The sequence below is a fragment of the Barbatula barbatula genome (assembly GCF_947034865.1).
Source record: "Barbatula barbatula genome assembly, chromosome: 2".
Lineage (NCBI taxonomy): Eukaryota > Metazoa > Chordata > Actinopteri > Cypriniformes > Nemacheilidae > Barbatula > Barbatula barbatula.
Genome location: NC_136767.1, coordinates 17,841,813 through 17,866,261, shown reverse-complemented (window position 1 = coordinate 17,866,261; position 24,449 = coordinate 17,841,813). Strand labels below are relative to the sequence as shown.

General features: G+C 40.3%; 2 protein-coding genes across 3 annotated transcripts in view; one reads left to right on the top strand and one right to left on the bottom strand.

The window, feature by feature from the left end:
* Positions 1 to 18,918, bottom strand: part of LOC306907774 (carboxyl-terminal PDZ ligand of neuronal nitric oxide synthase protein) — a 63,484-nt gene extending 44,566 nt beyond the window's left edge. For both annotated transcript variants that reach the window (XM_079480142.1, XM_079480143.1), the window contains exons 1-2: positions 18,364 to 18,918; positions 17,012 to 17,083 (exon numbers count right to left, since the gene is read on the bottom strand). In XM_079480142.1, coding sequence (XP_079336268.1) covers positions 17,012 to 17,083; positions 18,364 to 18,474 — 183 coding nt within the window. In that variant the 5' untranslated portion in view covers positions 18,475 to 18,918. The remainder of the gene's footprint in view (positions 1 to 17,011; positions 17,084 to 18,363) is intronic.
* Positions 762 to 8,818, top strand: LOC306907766 (uncharacterized protein). Its single transcript, XM_079480130.1, has 13 exons — positions 762 to 884; positions 955 to 1,117; positions 1,189 to 1,381; positions 2,451 to 2,519; positions 2,932 to 3,000; positions 3,416 to 3,469; positions 3,564 to 3,635; positions 4,787 to 4,892; positions 5,294 to 5,364; positions 5,463 to 7,647; positions 7,853 to 7,951; positions 8,316 to 8,360; positions 8,456 to 8,818. The coding sequence occupies exons 1-13, from the start codon at positions 767 to 769 to the stop codon at positions 8,704 to 8,706; spliced, it is 3,495 nt and encodes a 1,164-aa protein (XP_079336256.1). The 5' UTR covers positions 762 to 766; the 3' UTR covers positions 8,707 to 8,818.
* Positions 18,919 to 24,449: the final 5,531 nt, after the last annotated feature.

Genomic DNA, 24,449 nt, shown 5'->3' with positions numbered 1-24,449 from the left:
TGATGCATATGGGTCCTGCAATGAAATGTATTCCTAAAATAAAATAAAGTATGACAATAACTTAAAATCAGATCAGTACAGTTTAATGGAGAAACGCGATTAGACAATCTTGTTTGCTATGCTATTAATAAAAGTATAAACAAACAGTTTACTCACAGGCATAAATCATAGATGCTTATTAAAAAGATATTTGTACTATTAGTAGTTTTATTTGATATTAATGATTCTAATGAATAGCCTATGGTAATCAGAGGTGTAGTGATGCTCACGTTTATTTCCAGTTCGGACCGGATTAGAAACTGCACCAGAGAACACCTGTTTTTCAACAATTGAACCTGTTTGAAGCAACTATCACTCAAAAGGTAAGTTATAATGTTGTTTAATAGCTTGTTTAATCCGTCTGGTTTGTTTGTGCATGTCTTGCAAGCTCTTCCCTGCTTATTTTAGTCTTATTCATCATAATATTGAATTGTCATGACATGTGTTGAATGGGAGGGGGATGGATATATATATTATATTAAATAATAATACCACCCAGTACAGTATCCTGACATGCTGCTGTGAAATATAACTGCAGTTCTTCTGCGTTAAGAGATTGATCAAGATGCACTCTTATTTCTCCTGAGTTTAATATCATAAACTTTGTACCAATAGAACTGTCATTCTTAATGTTTATATCAAAACCAAACTTGCTGAATCATATGTCAAATGAAATGCACTATTCAGAATTATTGAGTGTCTTTTCCTATGACCGTAGACACATCAGATGGCCGAAGTGAAACGGCGAAGGAGAAAGCCCAAGCCTCTGGAGCAGGCCATACAGTTTTCACTTCTCAAGAAAGACAAGGAAGGGCTTGATGGCAGATTCATCAATGATTCAAAAGGTGAGTTTGATGGTTTATTAAAGCTGTGTCAGGTACATTGTATGCTATTTACTTCTCTGTTGTCGTGTAGGGAGAGGTGTGTTCAGTTGTACTGAGTTTGATAAGGGAGATTTCCTGCTGGAATACAGAGGAGATCTCATAAGTAAAGAAGAATGTGAGCGGAGACAAGGAATATATCATGACGCCCTCAAAGTTTTCTTGTTTGAGTTTCGATATGATGGAAAACTCCTCTGGTATGTAGAAAACATTTTAACATTAAAACTACTCTATTATAGATACTTATTGATAACTCTCATTTCTTTAGTGTTGATGCTGCCCGAGATGACTGTTCTCTTGGTAGACTTGTAAATGATGACCATATTAACCCAAACAGCAAGATGAAGACGATCCGTGTGGATGGAAAACCACACCTTTGCTTATTTGCTATAAGGAGCATCTGTGCTGGTGAAGAGATCACATATAATTATGGTGATTCTGAGTGGCCATGGCGTTGCACGGTATTTAAACCTTTACAATAACAACTTTGGATTATTTCAAACAACTTAAAAATATAAAAGGTTAATTGTAATGGATTTTATATGAATAACCTTATGCGTGTCAATTAGATGCAGTATATCAGGTTGTTTGTAGCCTCCACATCGTTTTTATGAAGACCCTTTTTTATGAAGACATCAAAAAACATGTTTACCTCAAGAACAACTCATGCCAATATTGAAAACTCATTATTGTACTATTAGATTAAATATAACCATAATACAAGTAGTTAAAAAGCAGCCTCCTTGGTTAAAATAGACCTTCAATAAGTAATTCTACAATAATAATGAGTCATTATTTGTCACATTATATTTTGTTTCTTATTTGTTTCTTAAACTTGTTGTTTCAGATGATAACTAGAGTTGCTATATCTTGTTTGGGTCTCACCTGATTATTTTTAAAGTTATCCAATAAGTTAATGTAATAATTTAGTTATTCCTCAAGTGAAAGAGCAGATTTTTAATGTACCTCCGAAACAGATTGTTTGCCACAGTTATCACTCACTGAATTATGATTGTGTGTGTGTGTATAAAGTGATCTCTCATATAAATACTTAAACTCAGGGTGCTGTAGTTACCAGTGTCCCGGTAAGACGTGTGTCCTTATAGACCAGACTTCTGTCAAACTAAAACCACACACTTGAGATTCTTCAGTCAAGTTAAACATCAAGAACATGTTTTCCTCATAAAACTGTGTCCTCATAAAACAGGTGTAAAGCTACAGACAACCTTACATACTATAATGAACATGCATGTAATGTGATGCATTAAAGTATTTTGGGTTACATTTAAACATGTATCTTATATTTAAATATTGATTTGAAATAAAACTCTTTTGTAATCTTACTTTGATATTATCTCAAATCACTACTTCATGTGCACATACAGTATTTATTGGTCAGTAACTGTGTACTAACCATGGTCATCCTGTTCATGTCTATTTTGCATTACTGGCTGACTCTACATTATCCTTTTGATATATTTCATATATTTGCCATGTTTTAAAACTCTTATCTTTATGTTATATTTTCAGATAAGCCATACGACCCAGTTGTCACCAGGCAGTGATGATTGTGCTGCTCTTACTGTGGGACTACACAAGGTGAGTGACAGTTGTACTGGAAGAGAATGAGTAGGGCCGGTAATTCTGCATATCTATTCCAATTCTTATTCATTCCTAACTTTAATTTCAATAAGGGAAAAACATTATATATCCTTCTTATTTATTTGAAGTCTGATTGCAAAACATGTCATTGTAGCTGAATATTAGCTTTCCTCTATCCCAGTGGTAAGAGCATTGTGTTAACAACGCAAGGTTGTGTGTTGGATCTCAGGGGATTGCAGATACCTGTGTATAAATGTATAGAATAATGCAATGTAAGTCGCTTTGGATAAAAGCATCTGCCAAATACCTACATGTAAATGTAAATATTAGCGCTCGGCACAGAATACAATGCATAGGGTTAGTGCTTTAACAAACAAGGGTTTCAAATGTCTAATTTGATGTTTTGTAGACTCTCAGTGAGGTTGAACCCTCCATTCTTAAAGTGAACACACAGTCAGAAGCCAGAGACGTACAAAAGGTATTGTTTTTTTCTTTCTGGAAATCAAATGGTTATGGCCATATGTTTAGAGTTTTAACTATCTGCATAATTACCATGTTAAAATGTCAACCTCTTTTAAATGTCCAAGTCACTTCTGTAACCCATGAATTACTTTGCCCACTAATATAACCCAGTGGTTGAAAATGTGCCATTGTGGCTAAATTTTTTCTGGCATCATTAGCCAGCTTTTGCTTCAGTGCTTCATTCATAATGTTTGCTTGTTTTCATTTCATGTTTTTAGTTGAATGTAGTCAGTGATCAATCACTGTTAATGGACTCAAGTTTCTGTGCATCCACTGAAGGACTGGAAAAAGTCTGTCTGTGATTCTGCTTTATTTGGATAATCTCTGAATCCTCTCTGTAGAAGTGTTAAGTGTTTTTTCCTTGCTTCCAGGTGACTCCTGAGAAGGACATATTATCATTTAAGGGTCAAGACTGTGTTGAGAAGGTAATAAAAAGAGCATTGCATCATTTGAGGAAATATTAGTTTGTTCTAGTATGTCTTCTCCAGATTAAACTTGTTTTTTTCATTATGTTTTCAGATGACACCTGTCAAAAAGCACTTGTTCAACGAGGAGCAGAGCTTTTGTGCACCTACTGAACAAGTCAATGAGGTATTTACATGTTTTAGTTTAATGGGAAAACCTGTGTAAATAATTAATTTTATTCTGCTGGCCCACAACCGTCTAAACTGTCCTACCCCAGTTTAAACCGAATGAACCAAAAAAAGGTTTTATATAACATAAAATGTCTTTGACATTGTGTTCTGTGCCATTGCTTACGCCTGGGCCACACATACTCCGTGTGTAGAACTTGTGTTGCGTATTGTAGTACGTATGCGTTGCGCAAGCGATATTTGCCATACGGTGGCGATCTGTGGTTTCTGTGACCCACAAGTTCAACAAATGTCACACAGTTTCACTTTCAGCAGAAAAGCCCCTCCTCTAAATGCTTTTTTTGAAAAGTGTGTAGTGTCTTTAACATGAAAATATACTTTCAGATTTACAGTTTTACCGGATTATGTGTTTTCTGCAATCCTGGTAAGAGTTGAGCTTTATCTAGCTTTATCTCGAAATCAAATCAACATGATGACTGTGAAAATGAGTGGCTCACTTTAATTACATGCATGTATGGTGAAATCCCATCTCAATCTGTGTGATTTTAAGCACAATACGCGTCCTGTCACTTTTAAATCTGTCCGTAGTGTACAGCGAAAACAGACTCAATGCATAAACGCTCGCTGCACTGACAGAACGTAACGCATCTGCAACGGAACAACGGACGGACCGCAACGCAAACGCAAGCTGTGTGAAGAATATCATCTGTTAACATAAAAAAATGCAACGCACTGCATACGGAGTATGTGTGGCCCAGGCGTTAGGCAATGTTTTACATGTCTCAGGAAAATGTGAAGTTAATATATTTGCACAGCAGGACATTTAGTTACCAAAAATGTATGTTAAGAACGATCCGATTTGGGAATCGGATCAGATCGTTAAGTATCTTAAGATTCCCACAGAGAAATGTATTACAATCTTAGGGATAGTTCTAATAATAAATCTAAAAGTATTATTGTTTGTCTTAAATTTGGACTCTAAAAATAGGTTGGAGCTCTTAGTTTTGCTCTCAAAGTGGACCAGTTTTAAACTTTAAAATGATCAATATCTTCTTCAAGGATGCATGATTAAAAATTGTAGTTTTACATGTATGTTTAAGAATATTCCTTTTTTGACACTGACACATTCACAAATCTTTTTCTTTTCAGGTCTGTAAGCATGACGTGGTCTCTTCAGTAATATCAAGCATGGACAGATGTGCTAAATGTGTGGGACCTGTTGCGGCACTAAAGTGGATTGGCCTGAGATGTAAATGTTAGTATATTGTCTATTTTGCAGCATGACATATCTTCATTTATTTTAGTACCATTCATTTAAGATCAAAGTTGTTTAACTGTTGAAGCAGCTTATTATCAAGTTATTAGTTAGGCTAGTAGTTTTTGCTGTGATATAGAGTTACTTGAAATGTGCTTAAAGTAATACATAAAAATAGTAACATTTGCATCCCCCCCCCTTTCATTTTTGCTAATCTGAAAATGATCCAATCCATTAACAAAAGAACATATATGATCCAAACCTTGAGTTTTGTGATCTATTAAACCACTAAAAACATAAATTGCAATAAGGGGGTAATTTTAACATGAGATACTATACCTAAACGCAATACAAATGACAACAGCTGAACATGTCCTGATACATGATGATTTCTCCAATAGTGTGCTCCAGTTTTTGGCACAAGTCCTGTTATTTAAAGTTTCACGAATGGACTGGAAAACGGTCATCACTGGTAAGAGAGTGTTTGATTTATATATGTTTGTTCTTTAGTTTTATGAATTAAAACTTTCTATTATTACTGTAAATTAATCATACCTATATTGACAATAGGATGTAAGTTCAGAGGAAGATGAGTTGTCAGATGAGGAATACATACCACAGTCTGAGTCAGACAGTCAGTCAGACAGTTTAGATGAACTGACAACAAAACCAGCAAGATATGATCAATCTAAACTCCTCTCAGATATGCATGGAGCGGCATCCTCTAAGTTTAGTGAACCTCTGAGATCCAATGTTACACCCCTGAATTTATCTAAAGACAAAGGAAAACCAATCTTAAAGGCCATGGAAGCAGCATGTGTTTATGAAGAGTCTGGCTTGCTTTGTCAGGAGGAGCAGTTGACTGATGTTGAGATAGACAGTGAATCGGACAGGTCTGGTGAATGCAACCTTCCCAGTAAGCAAGATTCAGAGGTATGCAGGTCAACAGATGTTATATCATCACCGCCATCACAAAACAGAGAGGAGAGTATTGAGAAGCTTTTGAATGCAGAAAAGGCAGCGACATTGAGAGAGGAAGGGAGGGAAAGCAGCATTGGTGAAGCAGATCAGTGTGTGGAATCAGCAAACATTTCTTGTTCAGCAAATAGTAAGAACTATTGTTACATCTGCGGGAAGCCTCAGTCCAAGTTGGCGCGCCATTTGAAAACTCATATGGCTGATGTTGAAGTTGGGCAGGCCTTGTCACTCCCTGTGCACTCAAAAGAACGCAAAGCAATGCTGCAAAAACTCAGGAACAAGGGCAACTATCAGCATAACACAGATGTTTTAAAGTTTGGAGAGGGGGCCCTTAAAATAAAACGGGCACCAAAAAAAGAACGTGACTCAAAGCATTTTGTGCATTGCATGTACTGCAAAGGGATGTTTGTACGTAGAGATCTATGGCGTCATTTGAAACGATGTCCCTCAAAACCAGTGTCTGACAGTGAAAACCAAGGGAGAACCAGGGTTTTGGGTCTGGCAACTATGGCAGAGTCTTCATTCAGTCAGCAGATATCGCAAGGAGTGTGGAAGCTCTTAAGTGTGATGAAGCAGGATGACATTTCTGCTGTTGTAAAAAATGACCTGAGTATTCTTCAACTTGCACAGTCTTTCTATAACAAACATGGACATGACCCTACCAAGTTTGAGTACATTCGTCAAAAACTCAGAGAAATTGGAAGATTGTTGTTGACTTTGCGTAGAGAGTTTTCAATATACAGTCTAGAAGAAGCTGTAAAACCTGCCAATTTTTACAGACTCATTGGAGCAGTCCAGAGAGTGTCTGGCTATGACGACGAGAGTCACTGCTACCAATGTCCAAGCCTTGCACTGAAACTGGGGCATTCTTTGAATAAGATTTGTGAAATCGTTCACTGCAGAGCACTGATGTCCGAGGACAAGGAACTGATCACGTCGACAGAGACATTTAAAAAGCTCTACTCCTCAAAGTGGTCTGAGATGATCTCGCACACAGCTTTGGTCACGCTGAATGAGGCGAAATTTAACAAGCCATTAACCCTGCCTTTCACTCAGGACGTACAGTGCCTTCATCAGTTTTTAGAGAAGACTGCACAAACAGCATTTCTGAACCTAAAAGAGACTGCCTCTCCTCAAAGCTATGCAGAACTAGCCAAAACAACGCTTGCCAGAATGATTGTTTTCAACCGTAGACGTGCAGGAGAGGTCTCTAAAATGCCACTCCGAGGTTTCAAAGAAAGGGACAGCACTTCTCTCCATGATGATGTTGCCATGGGCCTGAGCAAGTTTGAACAGAAACTCTGCAGCCACTTTAGTCGAGTTGAGATCAGGGGGAAAAGGGGAAGAAAGGTTGCGGTTCTTCTCTCACCTGATATGGTTGATGCCCTGACACTGCTGGTTACAAAGAGAAGTGAATGTGGAGTGCTGGACACTAATGAATTCTTGTTTGCCAGACCCAACTGCCAGAGTCATTACAGAGGTCCGGACTCTCTTAGGGTTTATGCAAGTGAATGTGGAGCTCAAAATCCAGAGTTTCTCAGATCAACTCATCTCCGCAAACATGTAGCTACTCTCTCCCAAATCCTAAACCTGAAAAACAATGAACTGGATCAGGTCGCAGATTTCCTGGGACATGATATTCGCGTCCATCGCGATTATTACAGGCTGCCTGAAGCCACTACTCAGCTGGCTAAAATATCCAAGTTACTGCTAGCCATGGAAAAGGGCCGTCTTCCTAATCTTCAAGGCAAATCACTTGATGACATTGAGATTGAAGGTATGTCCATCCTACTGTAGGCAGTACAGTGGAGTTTTACACTCATAGGGAGGTTTAAGGAAACTGAATTATGTGATGTACCTTGCATCTATTGAGTACACACTAGGGTGTAGTCTAATGGTCAGTCATGTTTCAAAAATGACTTCTGAATACAGGTTAAACATGTAGATGTTTCTCATGTTCTAAAGTTCACTTTTTCTTCAAGATGAAATCAGTCTGACAGATTCTGAAGCCAGTGATCCTGATGAAAGAGAGTCTGAGGACGATGCTCCTGCTGGAGGTGCAGGTGTCTCCAGTGATTTTGGTAAGTTGACAAGTAAACATGTTTTTGAATATGTTATTATTATTTTAACCCAGCATTTTAATTAGATTATTTGCATAAATAAAATGCATAGATACAGTTTTATTGCTTATTGTGCCTATAGTGCAACTTTTCTAATGGAATATTATTAAATTTAGGGATGCTCCAACATTTTAATTATGTCTGATACCAAGAAGTTGGTCATTTTCATGTTTGCCAAAACTGATAAATGACAGATGAACACAAGTCTTAAAAAGCAGCTGTTCAACAGGCTGAAGATTTCACTTCTAGAATAATATTTGAAGTTAAGGCTATAATAATAAGTTCATCCAAATTTCCTGATCAGTGTATAAATGATTTCTTGCAGATGTTCATAAGATGCCAATTGAGAGAACCACTGAAGTTTCCCAAGGTACCTGGGGGTTTAAATCAGAATACCATCATCATTGTAAGTACATGAGCTCTCATATAGTTAGAGCTTACTAACATATAAATTATTCTGTACAGAGAATGAGAGTGAGGCAGAAACTGAAAAACCACGTAAAGGCCAAAAGGTGTGCTGGTCGAATGCAGAAGTTAGCGCTGTGATGAAACATTTTAAGTCACACATAATCAAAGGGAAACTGGCCACACTGTCTGAATCCCAGCAGTGTAAGTCCGCTGAAAATCATGTTTTGTCAAGGCAAAGTGCACAAAACATCAGAGATTTCGTGCGAAATCGCGGAATTAGTTTAAAAAGGAAAGCACAACTCAAGTAAAGTTGGATCATGTCTTATTTGATGTTGTTCTATTTTGATTATTACTTGTTTGTTTTTGTTAATAATAATGGCAGCAGTAATTTGTTAAAAAAAAAGTAATACTGTCAGCGTTTCATCACCCTCATGTTGTTTCAAGCCTGCATGACTTTCTATCTTCAGTGGAATGCAAAAGGAGATGTTTAGCAGAATGTTAGGGCCAACCTCAGCCTCAGACGTTCATTGTATGGGAAAGAAGGTGCAATGAACGTCACTGGAGGCTGAGGCTGAGGTTGGCCCTAACATTCTACTAAACATCTCCTTTTGCATTCCACTGAAGATCGAAAGTCATGCAGGCTTGAAACAACATGAGGTTTTTTTTTAAGTTTCTCATGTTGTAGAATTCATTGCATGTTCAGCAAATGAATCTTACTCATTTCAATGTATGTTTAATAAAATCTAACAAATTGGCTTGTTTCAAAGCAGTCTGTTTTGTCTGTTTATTTGTTTTTTTTTGTTTTGAATGATTAAAATCTGGAAAAACTCAATTTTGTTATTAAATATCCATTCCGCGTTATCATCAAAATTACATTCAAACATGGTAACATTACACACTGCATTTAAAGTAAGTAGTCTGCCGAGTTGTAAATCCGAAGGTGAACGAATAACTAAAATATGAGCTTGTTCATGTGATTCAGCGTTGACTCCCTTTTTTTTTTACAAGTCCTCACCACAGTCTGCTACCAAACGCAGTGAATCCACAGATCTAGTCCCCGCCTGCCCGCTAAGAGTTGAACACACGCGCTAAACCTATCAGCAGACGACACTATCTGATCAATCACATTAGTGAGTCAGTCAAGCAGTAAAGTAAGTAAAACTGCTTATAAGTATTAAATAATACCTGTTGTTTGACACTCCATTTACCAATATACTCACAAAAATCATGCAGAACCTGCTCTTTAATGTGTAAACACTTTGGTCCCTGTAATGTTGTAATTTATTTTGTGTATCCGGTCCTCTTAAATCACATTAGTCTTGGTAATACACCGTGTTGTTTGTGTATTGTGTGTGTGGGCATGTACCATTAAACACACTTGTCCTTATAATGTTGGATTGTGCAGTTGTGTATTGTGTTTAAGATCAAGTCCTCTTAAATCACATTAGTCTTTGTAATACACCGTGTTGTGTGTGTAGTCATGTGCCTGTAACACACACTGGTCCCTGTAATCCACTGAAATGACATATTTTGTGTATTGTAAAACGAGCGCCCTCATATGCAGGTTGGGCCCCAAAAATCATAATTATGTCATAGGCGGGAACATTTCAGTATGGGCGGGAATGTCCTTGTGTACCACCAAAATATCGTATTGTTATATTTTCCATTCTGAAGTGTGTATCTAATATTTAAAGTCAGATTTGTGATCTGCATATTAAAACAATTTTTTTGATAGTTTTATCATCACTCTAAGGCATTGGGAAAGGTGTGTCCCCATTTACCACCACCAAACTGGTTTGACCGTCAAAGTCCTACTATACCACAAAAACAAGTGTGTGTGTGTGTGTGTGTGTGTGTGTGTGTGTGTGTGTGTGTGTGTGTGTGTGTGTGTGTGTGTGTGTGTGTGTGTGTGTGTGTGTGTGTGTGTGTGTGTGTGTGTGTGTGTGTGTGTGTGTGTGTGTGTGTGTGTGTGTGTGTGTGTGTGTGTGTGTGTGTGTGTGTGTGTGTGTGTGTGTGTGTGTGTGTGTGTGTGTGTGTGTGTGTGTGTGTGTGTGTGTGTGTGTGTGTGTGTGTGTGTGTGTGTGTGTGTGTGTGTGTGTGTGTGTGTGTGTGTGTGTGTGTGTGTGTGTGTGTGTGTGTGTGTGTGTGTGTGTGTGTGTGTGTGTGTGTGTGTGTGTGTGTGTGTGTGTGTGTGTGTGTGTGTGTGTGTGTGTGTGTGTGTGTGTGTGTGTGTGTGTGTGTGTGTGTGTGTGTGTGTGTGTGTGTGTGTGTGTGTGTGTGTGTGTGTGTGTGTGTGTGTGTGTGTGTGTGTGTGTGTGTGTGTGTGTGTGTGTGTGTGTGTGTGTGTGTGTGTGTGTGTGTGTGTGTGTGTGTGTGTGTGTGTGTGTGTGTGTGTGTGTGTGTGTGTGTGTGTGTGTGTGTGTGTGTGTGTGTGTGTGTGTGTGTGTGTGTGTGTGTGTGTGTGTGTGTGTGTGTGTGTGTGTGTGTGTGTGTGTGTGTGTGTGTGTGTGTGTGTGTGTGTGTGTGTGTGTGTGTGTGTGTGTGTGTGTGTGTGTGTGTGTGTGTGTGTGTGTGTGTGTGTGTGTGTGTGTGTGTGTGTGTGTGTGTGTGTGTGTGTGTGTGTGTGTGTGTGTGTGTGTGTGTGTGTGTGTGTGTGTGTGTGTGTGTGTGTGTGTGTGTGTGTGTGTGTGTGTGTGTGTGTGTGTGTGTGTGTGTGTGTGTGTGTGTGTGTGTGTGTGTGTGTATTATTTACTCAGTAAATGCATCCATTTTTTCACAGGAGCTTTACTTTTCCATCGCTGTAGCTGTATGAATTCAGTATAATATTTAACTTAATATCCCATCGATGAACTGGAAGTTTGGGATTTATCCCCAATAGATTGCCAGTCTTCCTCTGGTCCCCCAGGTGGTTTTCTGCAGCAGTTTCAGAATGAGGGACCTTGACTCATTGTGTTGGTTATTTTAGGTCCTGCCATTGTTCTCCTTTTTTTGTAAAATGTTATAAATGTGTTTTATAAATACAAACTATGAAACTTTCTTTTATTTAATACTGAATATAACTTTGCTGTTGTTGTTATCATTAAGATATAATGTGTATGATACGAATGGGTAAGTCAATCTAAGCCTTTGTCATCTCTTAAACTAATACACGAATTAAGAAATAACCTTGTTATGGAAACAGTATAACAAATGCATAAGAATTCTTTATCTGAAATAGTTCACGTTTATGAAACACAGACTGATGAAGCCGTCTTGAAAAACCTCCATATAGGATTCAGTTAGTCGATCTCTACAATCCTTGTGCCTGAGATCCCAGATATCCACATGGAGAGGTAATGTTAAAGCTCATAAATGGCAATCCCTTCTTGTTCACAAATCACTGAAAGATGGCCTTATGCTAAATGAAACAGTGTTCTCTTTTGATTGAGCATTAAACCAAGGTTCCCCAATCAGGCCTCAAAGCGGTTTGTGGTAACCACAAAGGTAAGCCATGCTACCTATGCTCAAAAATGCTCCCTTTCTCTGGTGTCCAATAAGAAAGAACATGGCAACAGGACTGAGCCTGTTACACTCTGTTGGCGTGCCACTGAGCTCAGGTGAAAGTAGACTGTGTGTGCCACTACCAAGAGGTTGTGTGGGTGGAGTTCGAAGGTTTAGGACTTGGGACATGTTTCGGCAGAATGGGGAGGTTGCCATGGCGACATGGGGTACTGGTCTTTCGTAACTGGTTAACGCTGACAGAAATAGTCCTGAGAAGTGAAAGAGTGTGTGAGAGAACGATCTAATAAGAGAAAGAAAGGGAGCAGAAGAGGGAAGAACCCTGCTGTGTGACCGACTAAGTGCCGAGAGAAAGTCTCACAAGATGTGCTTCCTTCATCGAGACCTACACAAATGAATGCTATTGTTTTTGTATTATTAAATAACAGAAAAGACACAACAACAACCCTTGAGACTATTTATGTATATTAATTTGGGGAATTAGGGGTAGGGGAATAAAAAGCTAGTGTCCCAGCATATAAATGTGTAAAATGTACACAGATCTAAATTGTATACATTTTTTATTTATTTAAATATGAATTGAATAAAACCTGTAATGGTACAGAGAGATATAAGGTTATGAATACTGGTGCATGTAGGCCATTACGTTGCATCTATCCGTGGACCACCACACAACAATGAAACCTTTCATTCTCTCCATATCAACTACCCCTCTGCCCCCCCCCCCCAGTCACACACACCGACTACCCCCCACCCCAACATCCTCATCTCTCTGTCCCCTTTCTGTCTTCTGACTTGAAGTACATGAGTGTGTGCACATGCGAGGTACTGAATCGTGAAGAGGGGACACCAGACATGCTGTTGCTAAAGTCTCATCCTGCATATGACAAATAAATATGCACTACAGAGAAAAAGAATAATAGCCAACCAGCCTTTCCTTTTCATTTCATACTGTGTTTGCATTTCCCATTATGTTTACAATCACAGCCTCAAAACACGGATTAATGCTTCACCAAGGAAGTTATACTACTTCCATACAGTAATATAATGGAGGCCTAATTATATAAACTAAAGCAGGGGTGACCACACTTTTTCAGCTTGCGAGCTACTTTTAAAATGATCAAGTCAAAATGATCTACCTACAAAAATGCTAAACATATTTATTTATACATATATTTATGAATATATTGAAAATCATTTATGTACAATATAAGTTAGTGTACCTTGCATAACTGCATGAACCCATATTGCACAATACAACTCTGTACATTTTTTTTGTCCTCACCTTACTCTGATGACTTGCACTGAATGGAATCAGCCAGGGATGCATAGTCCGGACAGTAGCTGCTGATAGCCAGCCTCAAGCACATTTCTAAATGAGTATCAGTCATGGTGGAACGGTATTTGGACTTAATAATCTTCATGTGGGAAAAGGCTGACTCACATAAATAAGTGGAGCCGAATAATGCAGTCAAGGAGGTAGCACATTTCCTCATGTTGGGGTACTTTTCCTCTGTGAGTAAGTTCCAAAACTGTCCATGAGCCCTGGACTTGAGCTCAATGTCAGCTTGTAGTGTCAGGATCTCATCCTCCACTCCAGACGAGTTCAGGTGAAACAGTGTTGCAATTTTTGATGCAAGTAAATCAACCTCAGCATTTTCCCGAAAAGGGTAACACATGAATGTAGCGACTGGCTCCAATAAAGCAAAGTCTTGAAACCGTTTGTTAAAGTCTGACAGACAGTTTTCAATCTGCTCTGTGTAGCGTCCACTGTCAAGTTGCGCACACGCCTTCCCTTGTGTCTCCAGTTCTGATACGAGGTTCTGAAAGTTTGCCAAATCATGGCGCTGCAGCTTTGAGCACAGATGTTGCATTTTTCGTTTGAATGCATTAACTGAGCTGATCATATTGACCACTGTTTTGTCTTTTCCTTGCAGCTCAACATTAAGCTCATTCAACATGTTTGTCAGATCGGTTAAAAATGCTAAGTCTAGTAGCCACTGATCGTCATTTAGTTGGTTGTATTCTGCATGTTTAGATACAAGGAAAAACTCTTTAATCTCCGGACAGAGTTCTCTAAATCTTTGCAGGAATTTCCCTCGACTAAGCCATCTTACGTCAGTGTGTAGCAACATTTCAGTGTGGTCGCAGTCCGCCTTCTCCAGATGCACACGGAACAGCCGTCTTTGAAGAGATCTGGCGCGAATAGAACAGGCGATCTTCGTTGCCACATCCATTATCTCTTTCATGTTCAGCATTTTTGCGCATAACGCTTGTTGGTGTATTATGCAGTGGTAATTGAGGAAGTCGGGGAAGGCATCATCCTCCCTGCACTTGGCAATAAATCCATTTGAGCGGCCAACCATCGCGGGTGCACCGTCCGTGGTGATGGACACCAATTTGCACACTGGAAGCTGAGTTTTCTCGATAAAGTTTTTGAAAGACTGAAAAATGTCCTCTCCCCGCGTGTGTTCTTTCATGGGCAGTACTGTTAAAAGCTCCTCTTTGGCAGTCATATCGGTAAACACCATACGAATAAAAATGCACAACTGGGCTGTGTCACTCACGTCTGTAGACTCGTCTAATTGCAGTGAGAAACACTCGCAATCCGCGATATCCCTCCTAAGTTTCTCGGTCACATCCTCGGCCATTGCTTCACAGCGCCGTGTAACTGTACTTCTTGACAGCTGGAGAGATTTGATTGAAGATACTATGTCTGGTTTGTTTTTAAAATCTTGAAACAACGATTCAGCCGCTTCAACAAATGCCTCTTTTATCATCTCTCCGTCTTGGAAGGATTTCTTGTGTTTAACGATGACGTGACTCACCCGGAACGATGCTTCGGTGGCGGTCTTCGCTTTTGTGGTAAGCTGTGAGAAAAAGGCCTGCTGTCCGGACAACTGGGATTTTAGTTCTTTCACCTTTCTCCTTCTCAGTTCGCTTTTCGGTGGGAAGTCAGTGTCGTATCTTGTATGAACAGTCCGAAAATGTCGCTCCACATTTCCCTTTTTCGGAATAGCAATGGTAGCGTTGCAGATGAGGCAAACGCACTTCGAATAGGACATTGTGAAAAAAAAGTCCTCCTCCCATTCTGTATGGAAGTGGTAAGTTTTTGGCTTCTTACTTGGTCCAGCTCCCCCACTCATTTTTATACCCTTTTTAAGTTTAGTGGAAATTAATTAGGCTAACTGGGCAACTCGCTAGTTTGCTGGAATTTTGCCGCTGCTGTATGCACATGCGTGCTGACCCATATGTCAGAAAAGATCAGACGTTAGACTGGTTGTCCTGTATGTCAATCAAGAGAAAATGTCATAGTGAGGATGGATGATAGGCTGACATCTATTTTTTTTGTAATGGCATGCGATCTACCCACACTATCTTTGCGATCGACCAGTAGATCGCGATCGACGTAATGGGCAGCCCTGAACTAAAGTATACATTTTTTTACACAATGGACAGTTTACATAGGTGCCATTACTATAGGCCCAGCCATAATAGCATTTTCCAATAATCTTTCAAAAGACTCACAGACAAACACATACTGCAACATGGACTATTAATAGCAAAGTTCTATGAATTACTTCTGCTGAGAAATGAAGGCACAAAACAATTAAAATCCCAATTATGTTCGTCTACAGATTACAGAACCGTATTCCCTTGTTGGACGGTGTTCCCCAAATGAAGGCGTCTGAATTCCAACGGAATAATGGGGTAAAAAGAACGGGGTAAACAAAAAGCGACATGTCTCAACTGACTGAAACACACACACATATGCAAGGAAAATGTCAGGAGACATTTGTGTTGTTTCTTTTATTGTAAACAGACCACTTACCAGTACATTTTAGCTCTGATAACACAAGTCCTAAGGAACTCACAATCAAATATTAACATTACTAGGAGTTATTCTGCAATAGAGCTTTTCAGCCAGGACTCTGACATGCTTATGTGCATCATGGAAAGTTTCTCTATTTGAGAAACTATTTTAATCTAGAATAAAGTATGCCTATTTTAAACTACTACATGGTTTCAGATACACACACATACTGTGGCAGGACTCAAATTTCAGGGTTGACTTTATGAAAGATCATTTACTCACAAATACAAGGGGAGAAACAGTAAGAGAGATAGATGATCGTTTACTCTTTCAGTAGCCTACTTGTTTCCTCCAGGAGAATAGGATAACAAGACAAACCAAAACAAATTACAGTATTTGTGACACGAATGGTGTTTTGACAGACAGTTTGCAAAAGTGACATGAGGTATAGCTGACAACCAGATCCATAGCTGTCATGTTCCTGACCTGTACATCAACTGCTAGCACCTCCTGCCAAGGTTGTAAAATGGATTCCCGTGGGTATGACATACTGATAAAATGTATAGTCTGAATGCATTTATATTCATATTGTACGTTTAAAAAGTATGTCATATATAATAAGGTTGGAAAAGCAGAGATTAGAGAAAAGGCAGAAAAGAAACCAATACAGCTGCAAGGGGAAGCCAGAAAGGTTTATGAAAATCTTTCAGCTGAAACGCTTTGATCTTCTGGCAGGCCTGTCAGAAGCTCTAAAGGTGACAAGCCGCACAAACACACCCACAAACCTGCTCCACGTCATCAAGTGACAAATACAACTTAATTTGGCTTGGAAATGGCCTGAAGTGCAAACTCCGGCATGCTGCGCAGATACACAACAAATACATATAGAGACCTAACAGACACGCTGCCCATAACAAGCACACAAACTGACCAATCAACCAAAGTAATGGCCTTCATCTCCGATTTCCGTTTGCTGAAGGTCTCACAGAGATCCCTCATGGGAAATGGGTGGGTTTTCTGTGCCCCGTTGTGTTTCTATATGTGTGGTATGAAATTTCAGGTACAAAAATACCATCAGGGTAAACATCCTAAACAAAGCACACACACGCACACTATCGACTCTGCAGAACGTGTGATAAATATAGAGGCACAGGCCGTTTTTCTTGCCCAGTATACCCCAGCTAATGAGTCTCTCTGACACGGCAAAAGGCGTCCGAGGAAACAGTTGCTTTGGGCCAATCAGCAGTGATTACTCAGCAGCACTCGCTGTCTGTCTGTGGGAAAGCTTCTGAGGGACTCACCCTGATTCTTCTCATAGCAGCCACAATCTCCATTCGACTATTGGGTCTCGGGACGTCCAGGCTGCCCACATACTGCAGAATGAAACATGAATACAAATTAGACAAAATTTTGCTTAAAATCAAGCATTCTGAATTAATGAGAAATTAAGGTCAACAAGTGCAACGGCACATTTGCATTAGCAGGACATTGGTAGCTCAAATTAAAATGGTGCTTTATTAGCTAAAAATCACATAGCTGGCTCTCATTCAGTAGCTTCTCGTATGAACATAAGCAGTGTTTCTTACAGACATGTTTAAATGTTTCATTTTATATAACCCAACATTATAATATAGTTTTAAAACGTAAACCACGTAGACGGGCACCGCACCAGTCACGATATTCATTTGCTGTCCAGTGTATAAGCTTGTTGTCACACAATGCACTTCCATACATGTGATAACCCATTGATAATCTCTGTTAGGATATTGCCCTTACATACTTATCTCCAGTTTCCACATTCCAAATCCTTCTCCATCATAAGAGAACAACAGTAAATCTGGCAATAGATTCTGGTTTCTGGGTGGCTTCGAATACAAAGCTTTAGGTTTCCTTAGGCACTTCAACAAGGCACACAGATGAGCTCTCTGGGGAAACGCCAGTATTTATGACACATCATGCTGTAATGTGAATGAAATATGCAAGTGTGGAAACATGTCTGTCATTAGGAAACAACACTGATAGCAGATTTATTTGGGACTTTAAATGATGTGCTGGATTACTTGAATAAGGCACGAATGTTAAGATCTGTTATGAGCAGGAAGGACAGAACTGTTTTAAGTAGCCTATGCTAAACAAGGAGCTGTCAGCAATGTTTGAACATCAGCCTTTACATCAGAGTTTATCCTAATTTTCCAGCAAACGTATTTCATACAAACTACATTCAAAACCATAAAGTTTCATTTATTTAATATGGCAGGTACAAAGCCTGATCAAATCAACAGATGTCTTTACACAAAGTGGAAACATTTTATTATGTCTATGACGTTTAAATGCTCTTTAGGCTCATTTTAATAAATGTTTAGGATACATAAAAAAAACATCAGCAGCTTTAAAAGAAACAAATCGACCGACACGTCTTGAATCTAGTAAACTAGCAAATAACCAGACATGAATAGGAAAGTTTGGCCGGAGACCTAAATAGGTTCAACTCTTTGCATACATCTATCCGGAGGCATTTGCATTTGTTTTCCCGGAGGCTGGTGTCATCGCTGCGATTCATAGCCCGACCCTGATGTGTAATACACTCGCGTATGATTAAATAAAGTAGCCGTAATGAGACGTGATACGTGTACAATAAAGTGGTCTGTTTTACCTTGGCTTGAAAGTGTATGCCGTGTTGATACGCTTCTTCGTTATGAAGCGGGACACGGGAATCTGCCACATCGTCCACCAGGTTGTACCTGTTTCTCCCGTGCATTTTCATTGGGACCCGTCCGGAAGCTCAGCGAGAAATTCTCTGCCAATACACAGGGTTCAAAACTACTGACCGCGGAAAAGGATCGCTGCTCTAACCAGCCGAAAACAAGTCACGGGTACAAGAGAGACACGAAGCGAGGGAGCCCATTATAGTGCGCGTCTAGCAGCCCGGGAAAATCTCAATGGAATCACAAGGCGCTTCACAGCACAAAAGAATTGGGTTGGGCGCCTCTTTCCCCCTCTCAGGGATCAGCTGCGTTTGTTATACACGTCTGGCTTCGGCTCAAGTGCCTCGCCGTGGAGAAGTGTATTGAAGATCGCGCTGTGGATGAATTCTGCACGTCTCTTCGGCGAGTTTTAAATCCAGCGCGAATGACATGGTTTGTTTGCGTTGCACTCCTCGCTAACTCCACCATGCATTCATATGGAGCAAAGTTCCGCCTGCTTTAGAAACCACCTTCAAAAACTCCACTGCTTTCAGCATAATAAAGACTGAGAGGGAACCCCTATCATTCATAACTGGATTACAACAGAACGAGTGGGGCAAAGATTTTTAAAAAGAAAAATTGATAGTAGGAAACATGCGAGACTTCGCATGAGCCAGTTTTATTACAGTAACGTGAACGTTATACATGTTTTTAGCTGAGCTTCGATGGCTTACACCCAGGGGCGGACTGATAGTAAAAAGTGGCCCTGGACACGAGGCCTGCGCGGGCCTGGTTTTTTTAATCCCGCTCCCAGTGAATTTCTGACCAATCCCGCCCGTTCCCGCAACGTGTGTTTCACAATTTGTGCGCTCGATCTTTTGTCAAAGAATCTAAACAATGTTGAGGTATGCTAATGTTCATAACAACAGACACAGAACATTTGCGCTTAATGAAACTCTCATTTTATGGTCGTTAAATGTGTTCATGTGAGGGTTAAGCACCACGTCCGACAAATAACCTAAAAAATTACGACATGTGATAAATGAATTTTTTTTATTAGACCAATATAAAAGGTTTCGCTTCTGAGAGGCTATACAACACCGGAACCCTTAGCCTTAAGCTGTGCCTATAACAGCACACACAGTATTCAATAGTAACAATGTGCAACTGACAAATAACAAAGAAAAGAGGTATACTTTATTTTAACACATGGGGGAGAAGTGCTTTATCTTTGAAGCAGAGCTTGCTTTGACCAGGTATAATTGGGCAGGTATGTCGCCTCAGCCCATATGTGCCAGATTTGTGTCCATTGTATATTAACACTTTTGCACATTTATTGAAATTTACGAATTCTAATTCTTTATCACTTTTGTCAGTAACAATAGATACATTTGTCCAAATAAAAATTTGACAAAAATAATCACATTTCCTGTAACGTAATCGGACTACTTTTTGATTACATTTAGAGTAAATTTGTTTACAAGTGTCTGTTTAATCTTAATCTGATATATCTATCCATTTTTTGTTGCAAAATTAAATTATAATAAATTATAAAATACAGAGAGTACTAGAAGTTTGCTAAATGCATTTCTACTCTGCACGTAGTCTCCGTAATCTGATTGGCTGGAATCCTGTTAATCTTTATTTAATTTGATTGGTCAATCTTTTGACATTGACGAGCACTTGTTACCGCAGCTGCCACCACTGTGACACAGAAATCACATCAGCCAGGGAGGGCAGTACATTCGTAAACACAAAAACACTTTTTTGTAGGTGATGCCTGCACGATCAAAGCACTTATCCATCTGCATAGAAAAGAGATGTAATATTATGGCTTCTGTCTTTTTGTACTGACCCACATTTGCCAGCGGCCCACTTACATTAACATTACATTTATTAATTTGGCAGACGCTTTTATCCAAAGCGACTTACAAGTAGTTTTTTTTTACAGTGGCACATTACTGCAGAGCAATCAGGGTTAAGTGCCTTGCTCAAGGGCACTTCAGTCATGACCTGCTGGCACTAAGATTCAAACCGGCAAACTTCTGATCACAAGCCCAGCACTCTAACCACCAGGCCACAACTTGGAGAACTCCAGGTGGCCAATCAGCCGCTGCTTACAACACACAACAGGTTTCAATAAATTTAGATTAGGACGTTCAAGAAAAGTGTTCTCTTTAGTTTTGGACGGAAAATTGCATTGTGCACTCTATAATGTAATAACACCATCTGTCGTTGAATACCAGTATAGCGTTCAGTTATAAAGACCTAGTGATTGAATCGGTCATTAATACATTAATTACCGGCCCCTGTGTAGCCCGTTGCACGCAGCACCCCAGCCGAGCAGGGAGGCATCTGTTGTCACCATGACGTGCCTCTAGACCTACCCGAGCGGAACTCTGGTTCTGAGAAAAGAGACGTCTGTCCAAGGGGCTAGGGTGTGACGGCAATGTGCCACGCTCTCCAGGGAACGTGACTCTCGTGCCAGTGCTGAAGCTGTCTCATATGCATCAACCCAAGCGGACAACCGCTGTCGAGGATGCCCTATGCCCCAGGAGTCAGTGGGACCATTGGTTGTCGCCTGAAGAGTCACAGACCACTCAGCACTGACTGAGCACGCTCATTGTTAAGGTGTGCTGTCATGGTGACAGAGTTAATAGACACTGAGATAAGAGAGGCTCTGCAAATGGGAGTGCTTTCTCTTGTCTAAGTTAAACCGAAGGAATGGTCTGTGACAAGGGAAAATAGAGACATGGAAGTACTCGTCCTTCAGGTCGATGGCAACAATACCAATCCTAATGTCGGTCGGACGTGAGGATGCACTTCTGAATTAACATTCTCAACAACATCCTGTGAAGTGTCTTGTTCAGAGTGAGCAAATCCCCCACCTTTCTTTGGGACAATGAAGAAGGGACTGTAAAACCCAGAGGTTTTCTCGGCTAGTGGGACAGGCTCAATCGCATCATTCACCAGAAGGGTGGTGACCCTGGCCCGTACATGGAGCATTCTTGCCTCGAAAAAGGTAAACAGAATTCCCTGAAACATGGGTGGGCGTCTTGAGAACTGGATCATGTAGCCGAGACGGATCATCCTCAATCAACAACGAGACAGGCTGGGGAGCTGTAAGCACACCCCAGACATCGCAGCAAAGGGACTTGGGGAGCGATCTGCATAATCATCCTCGTGGTGTAGGTTCTTTGGCTGGCAGAATGGCCCTCTTGCCGGGGCAGGGCCCCAGGGAAGCGGGTGGTTCAGCTGACTTACCTGCCTTTAAAAGAACTTTAAAGTCAATACGATACTTAATGGGTAGCCAGTGAATGGTTGATAACATTGGGGTTATGTGATGGTATTTTCTGGACCTGGTTAGAACTCTGGCAGCTGCATTCTGAATCAACTGTAGTTTGTTTATTGATGATGCAGGACAACCACTAAGTAGTGCATTACAGTAGTTAAGTCTTGAGGTCACAAATGCACGAATAAACTTCTCTGCGTCAGCAACACATAGAATATTTCGTAATTTGGCAACATTTCTAAGGTGGAAAAAGGCTGTTTTTGTGACATTTGAGATGTGATTTCGAAATGACAGGTTGCTGTCTAATATAACGCCTAGATCTCTTACTGTATTTGTTGGGGTAACTGTACATCCTTCAATTTGCAGGTTATAATTCAAAATATTTGATAATATTTAATAAGTAATATTTCTGTATTATTAGAATTTAAAAGAAGGAAATTACAAGTCATCCAATGTTTTATATCATCGAAGTACTCTGCCAATTTGGAAAGCTGGGAGGAATCATCTGGTCTTGATGAGATATATAGCTGGGTATCATCTGCATAACAGTGGAAGCTAATACCATGTTTTCTAATAATGTTTCCAAGGGGCAGCATGTATATTGAGAATAGCAGGGGTCCTAGAACCGATCCCCAGCGCTGCCGCTCCCACCACATGCTGTGCGTAGGGCACCAAGTGCTGAGGGGGCACCAAAAATAGCCTAATTGTAGTGAACTCGTTACCACGTCATCCTCATTATATATTTAGCCAATGGGGTACCGCCCTCAGTTTATATAGACTCTGTGTTCAACCTACTGTCAAGTGACCCTCTCTTATCGAGCTACGTCTGCTGCTTTGGGGAAACAGAACTTCCTTAGGATCCCATCTCGTCTGTTGTTCAAACGATCTGTCTTAGGCTCTAGTGGGCCGTAAAGGGTTCTTGTTTCTGTTATTTCATGATTTTTGTTTGTGTTTGTCTTTGTAAGGATTTGGCTGGTTCTGTCACCAGGCCTCTGGCTGCATGATCATTGTGGTTTAATGACTTTCACGGATTGATCGCAGCCAAATGGTCGTGTTACTTATATAATTTTTGTGACGTGACCACGTGTCATGAAACTGCTCCGAGACTTAGAGGGGAGATCCACTTGCAGCTTTATTGGTGGGTAATCCAAAGGCGTAATCCAGATAACGGGCAAGGGTCATACACAGGTAGGCAGTTCAAACAAACAAACAAAACAGGCAGGGACCAGAGGCAAAAGCGTAAACGGGAAGCAAGGCAATAAATACAAAAACCAGAAAACCATAAACCAGGAAAACGCTCAGAAATGCAGTATAAAACAAAACAAGACTTCGCCGTGAGTGAATAAGTGCTCATGGTATATATAGAGTGAATGTGAATGATATGCAGGTGTGTGTGAAATCAGTGCTGATGAGTCCGGGTAGTGAGTTATGGGAAATGTAGTCTGTGAGTGAATGATAAGTCTGATGTGGAGTGCCCTCTGGTGGTTTTCAAGGGCACTCCAGCTGGTGACCGTTACACCACGTTATTTTGAATGTGTGTTATGTCATAAATTGTTGTTTTCTGTCTTTGTTTAAGTGGATTATTTATCTTTATTTCTTTTTTTTCTTTATCCTGCCGGAGCTAGGTTTTCTGGGAATTGGGCCGGTGGTGGTAGCTGCACGGCCTTCACCTTGACACTAGGGGTTTATTAGTGCTGTGTTATTCCTGATCACTATTTGCATTGAAGCGTGACCTTCCAATTGTGGTGTTTCTGCCGTATGCAGCTATAGCTAGCCCGCTTTCGGGGCCTCAGCCCCTGCAGTGATTTACATAATTTTTGTCTTTTGTTTATGGATCAAGATAATTTATTGTGAGTTATTATTTGGTCAATTGTCCTCTTTAATAAAAATTGTTTGTTTACTTGTGAACTCACGCCTCCTGCCTTTCTTGAGCAAACGGACTTGTGTCCCGTTTAATAGATTATTTCCCCGGTAATTCGGGGTGGCGTAGTCACTACTGGTCGAGCCACGTTTTGCTACATGTGGCGTAGTCGGCAGGGTTTTGCACAGAATATCTGGCGGAGACTTGAGTTGTATATTTTGTTTTATTAATTTTGTAAAGGTTTTCTTGTTTGTTTGGTGTTTTTGTTTGTTTTCTTTTTTTAAATTAGGAATAAAGCAGCAGACGTGTGCTCTGACGATTGCAGTTTTTGGTTTGACCTCCTTAGGTGTCGTTGGTTGTGGGTGCAGAGTTCCGTTAAATTAAGGAGGTACGTGCTATAGGGGTGGAGGGAGAATTACAAGAATTAAAAGAGCTTGTGTTTCTGCTTAGAGCTGACAATGAGAGATTGCGACAGGAGAGGGCGTCCGAATCACAGGGGGTCAGTGTTGCAGGACCTAGTACCTCTGCCGGGAGTTACCGCCCCTGTGACTCCATCAGTGGCTAGTAATACTCCGGTGACTGATAGGCTTGTATTTGTACCTAGGGATAGAAGGTGCCCAAAATTTAGTGGGAGGGCTGGGGTGAATATTGACGAATGGGTTGAGGAAGCTAAAGCTTGTGTGAGAACCCGTTCAGGGACGTGCACAGGGGGTCGACTCACGTTGCCCTCCCGAGGTGGAAAATAAATAAATAAATCATGTACAATGAATGCAGAATTTCACATAAGTCTAGATAAAAAACGCGAAAAGCCTCATTCACCTCCGTATTCGGGCAACGAAAGATCTCCGGTCAAACAAATGATTGGCTGAAAGAGGTGTCAAATAAATATCTGATATATCATT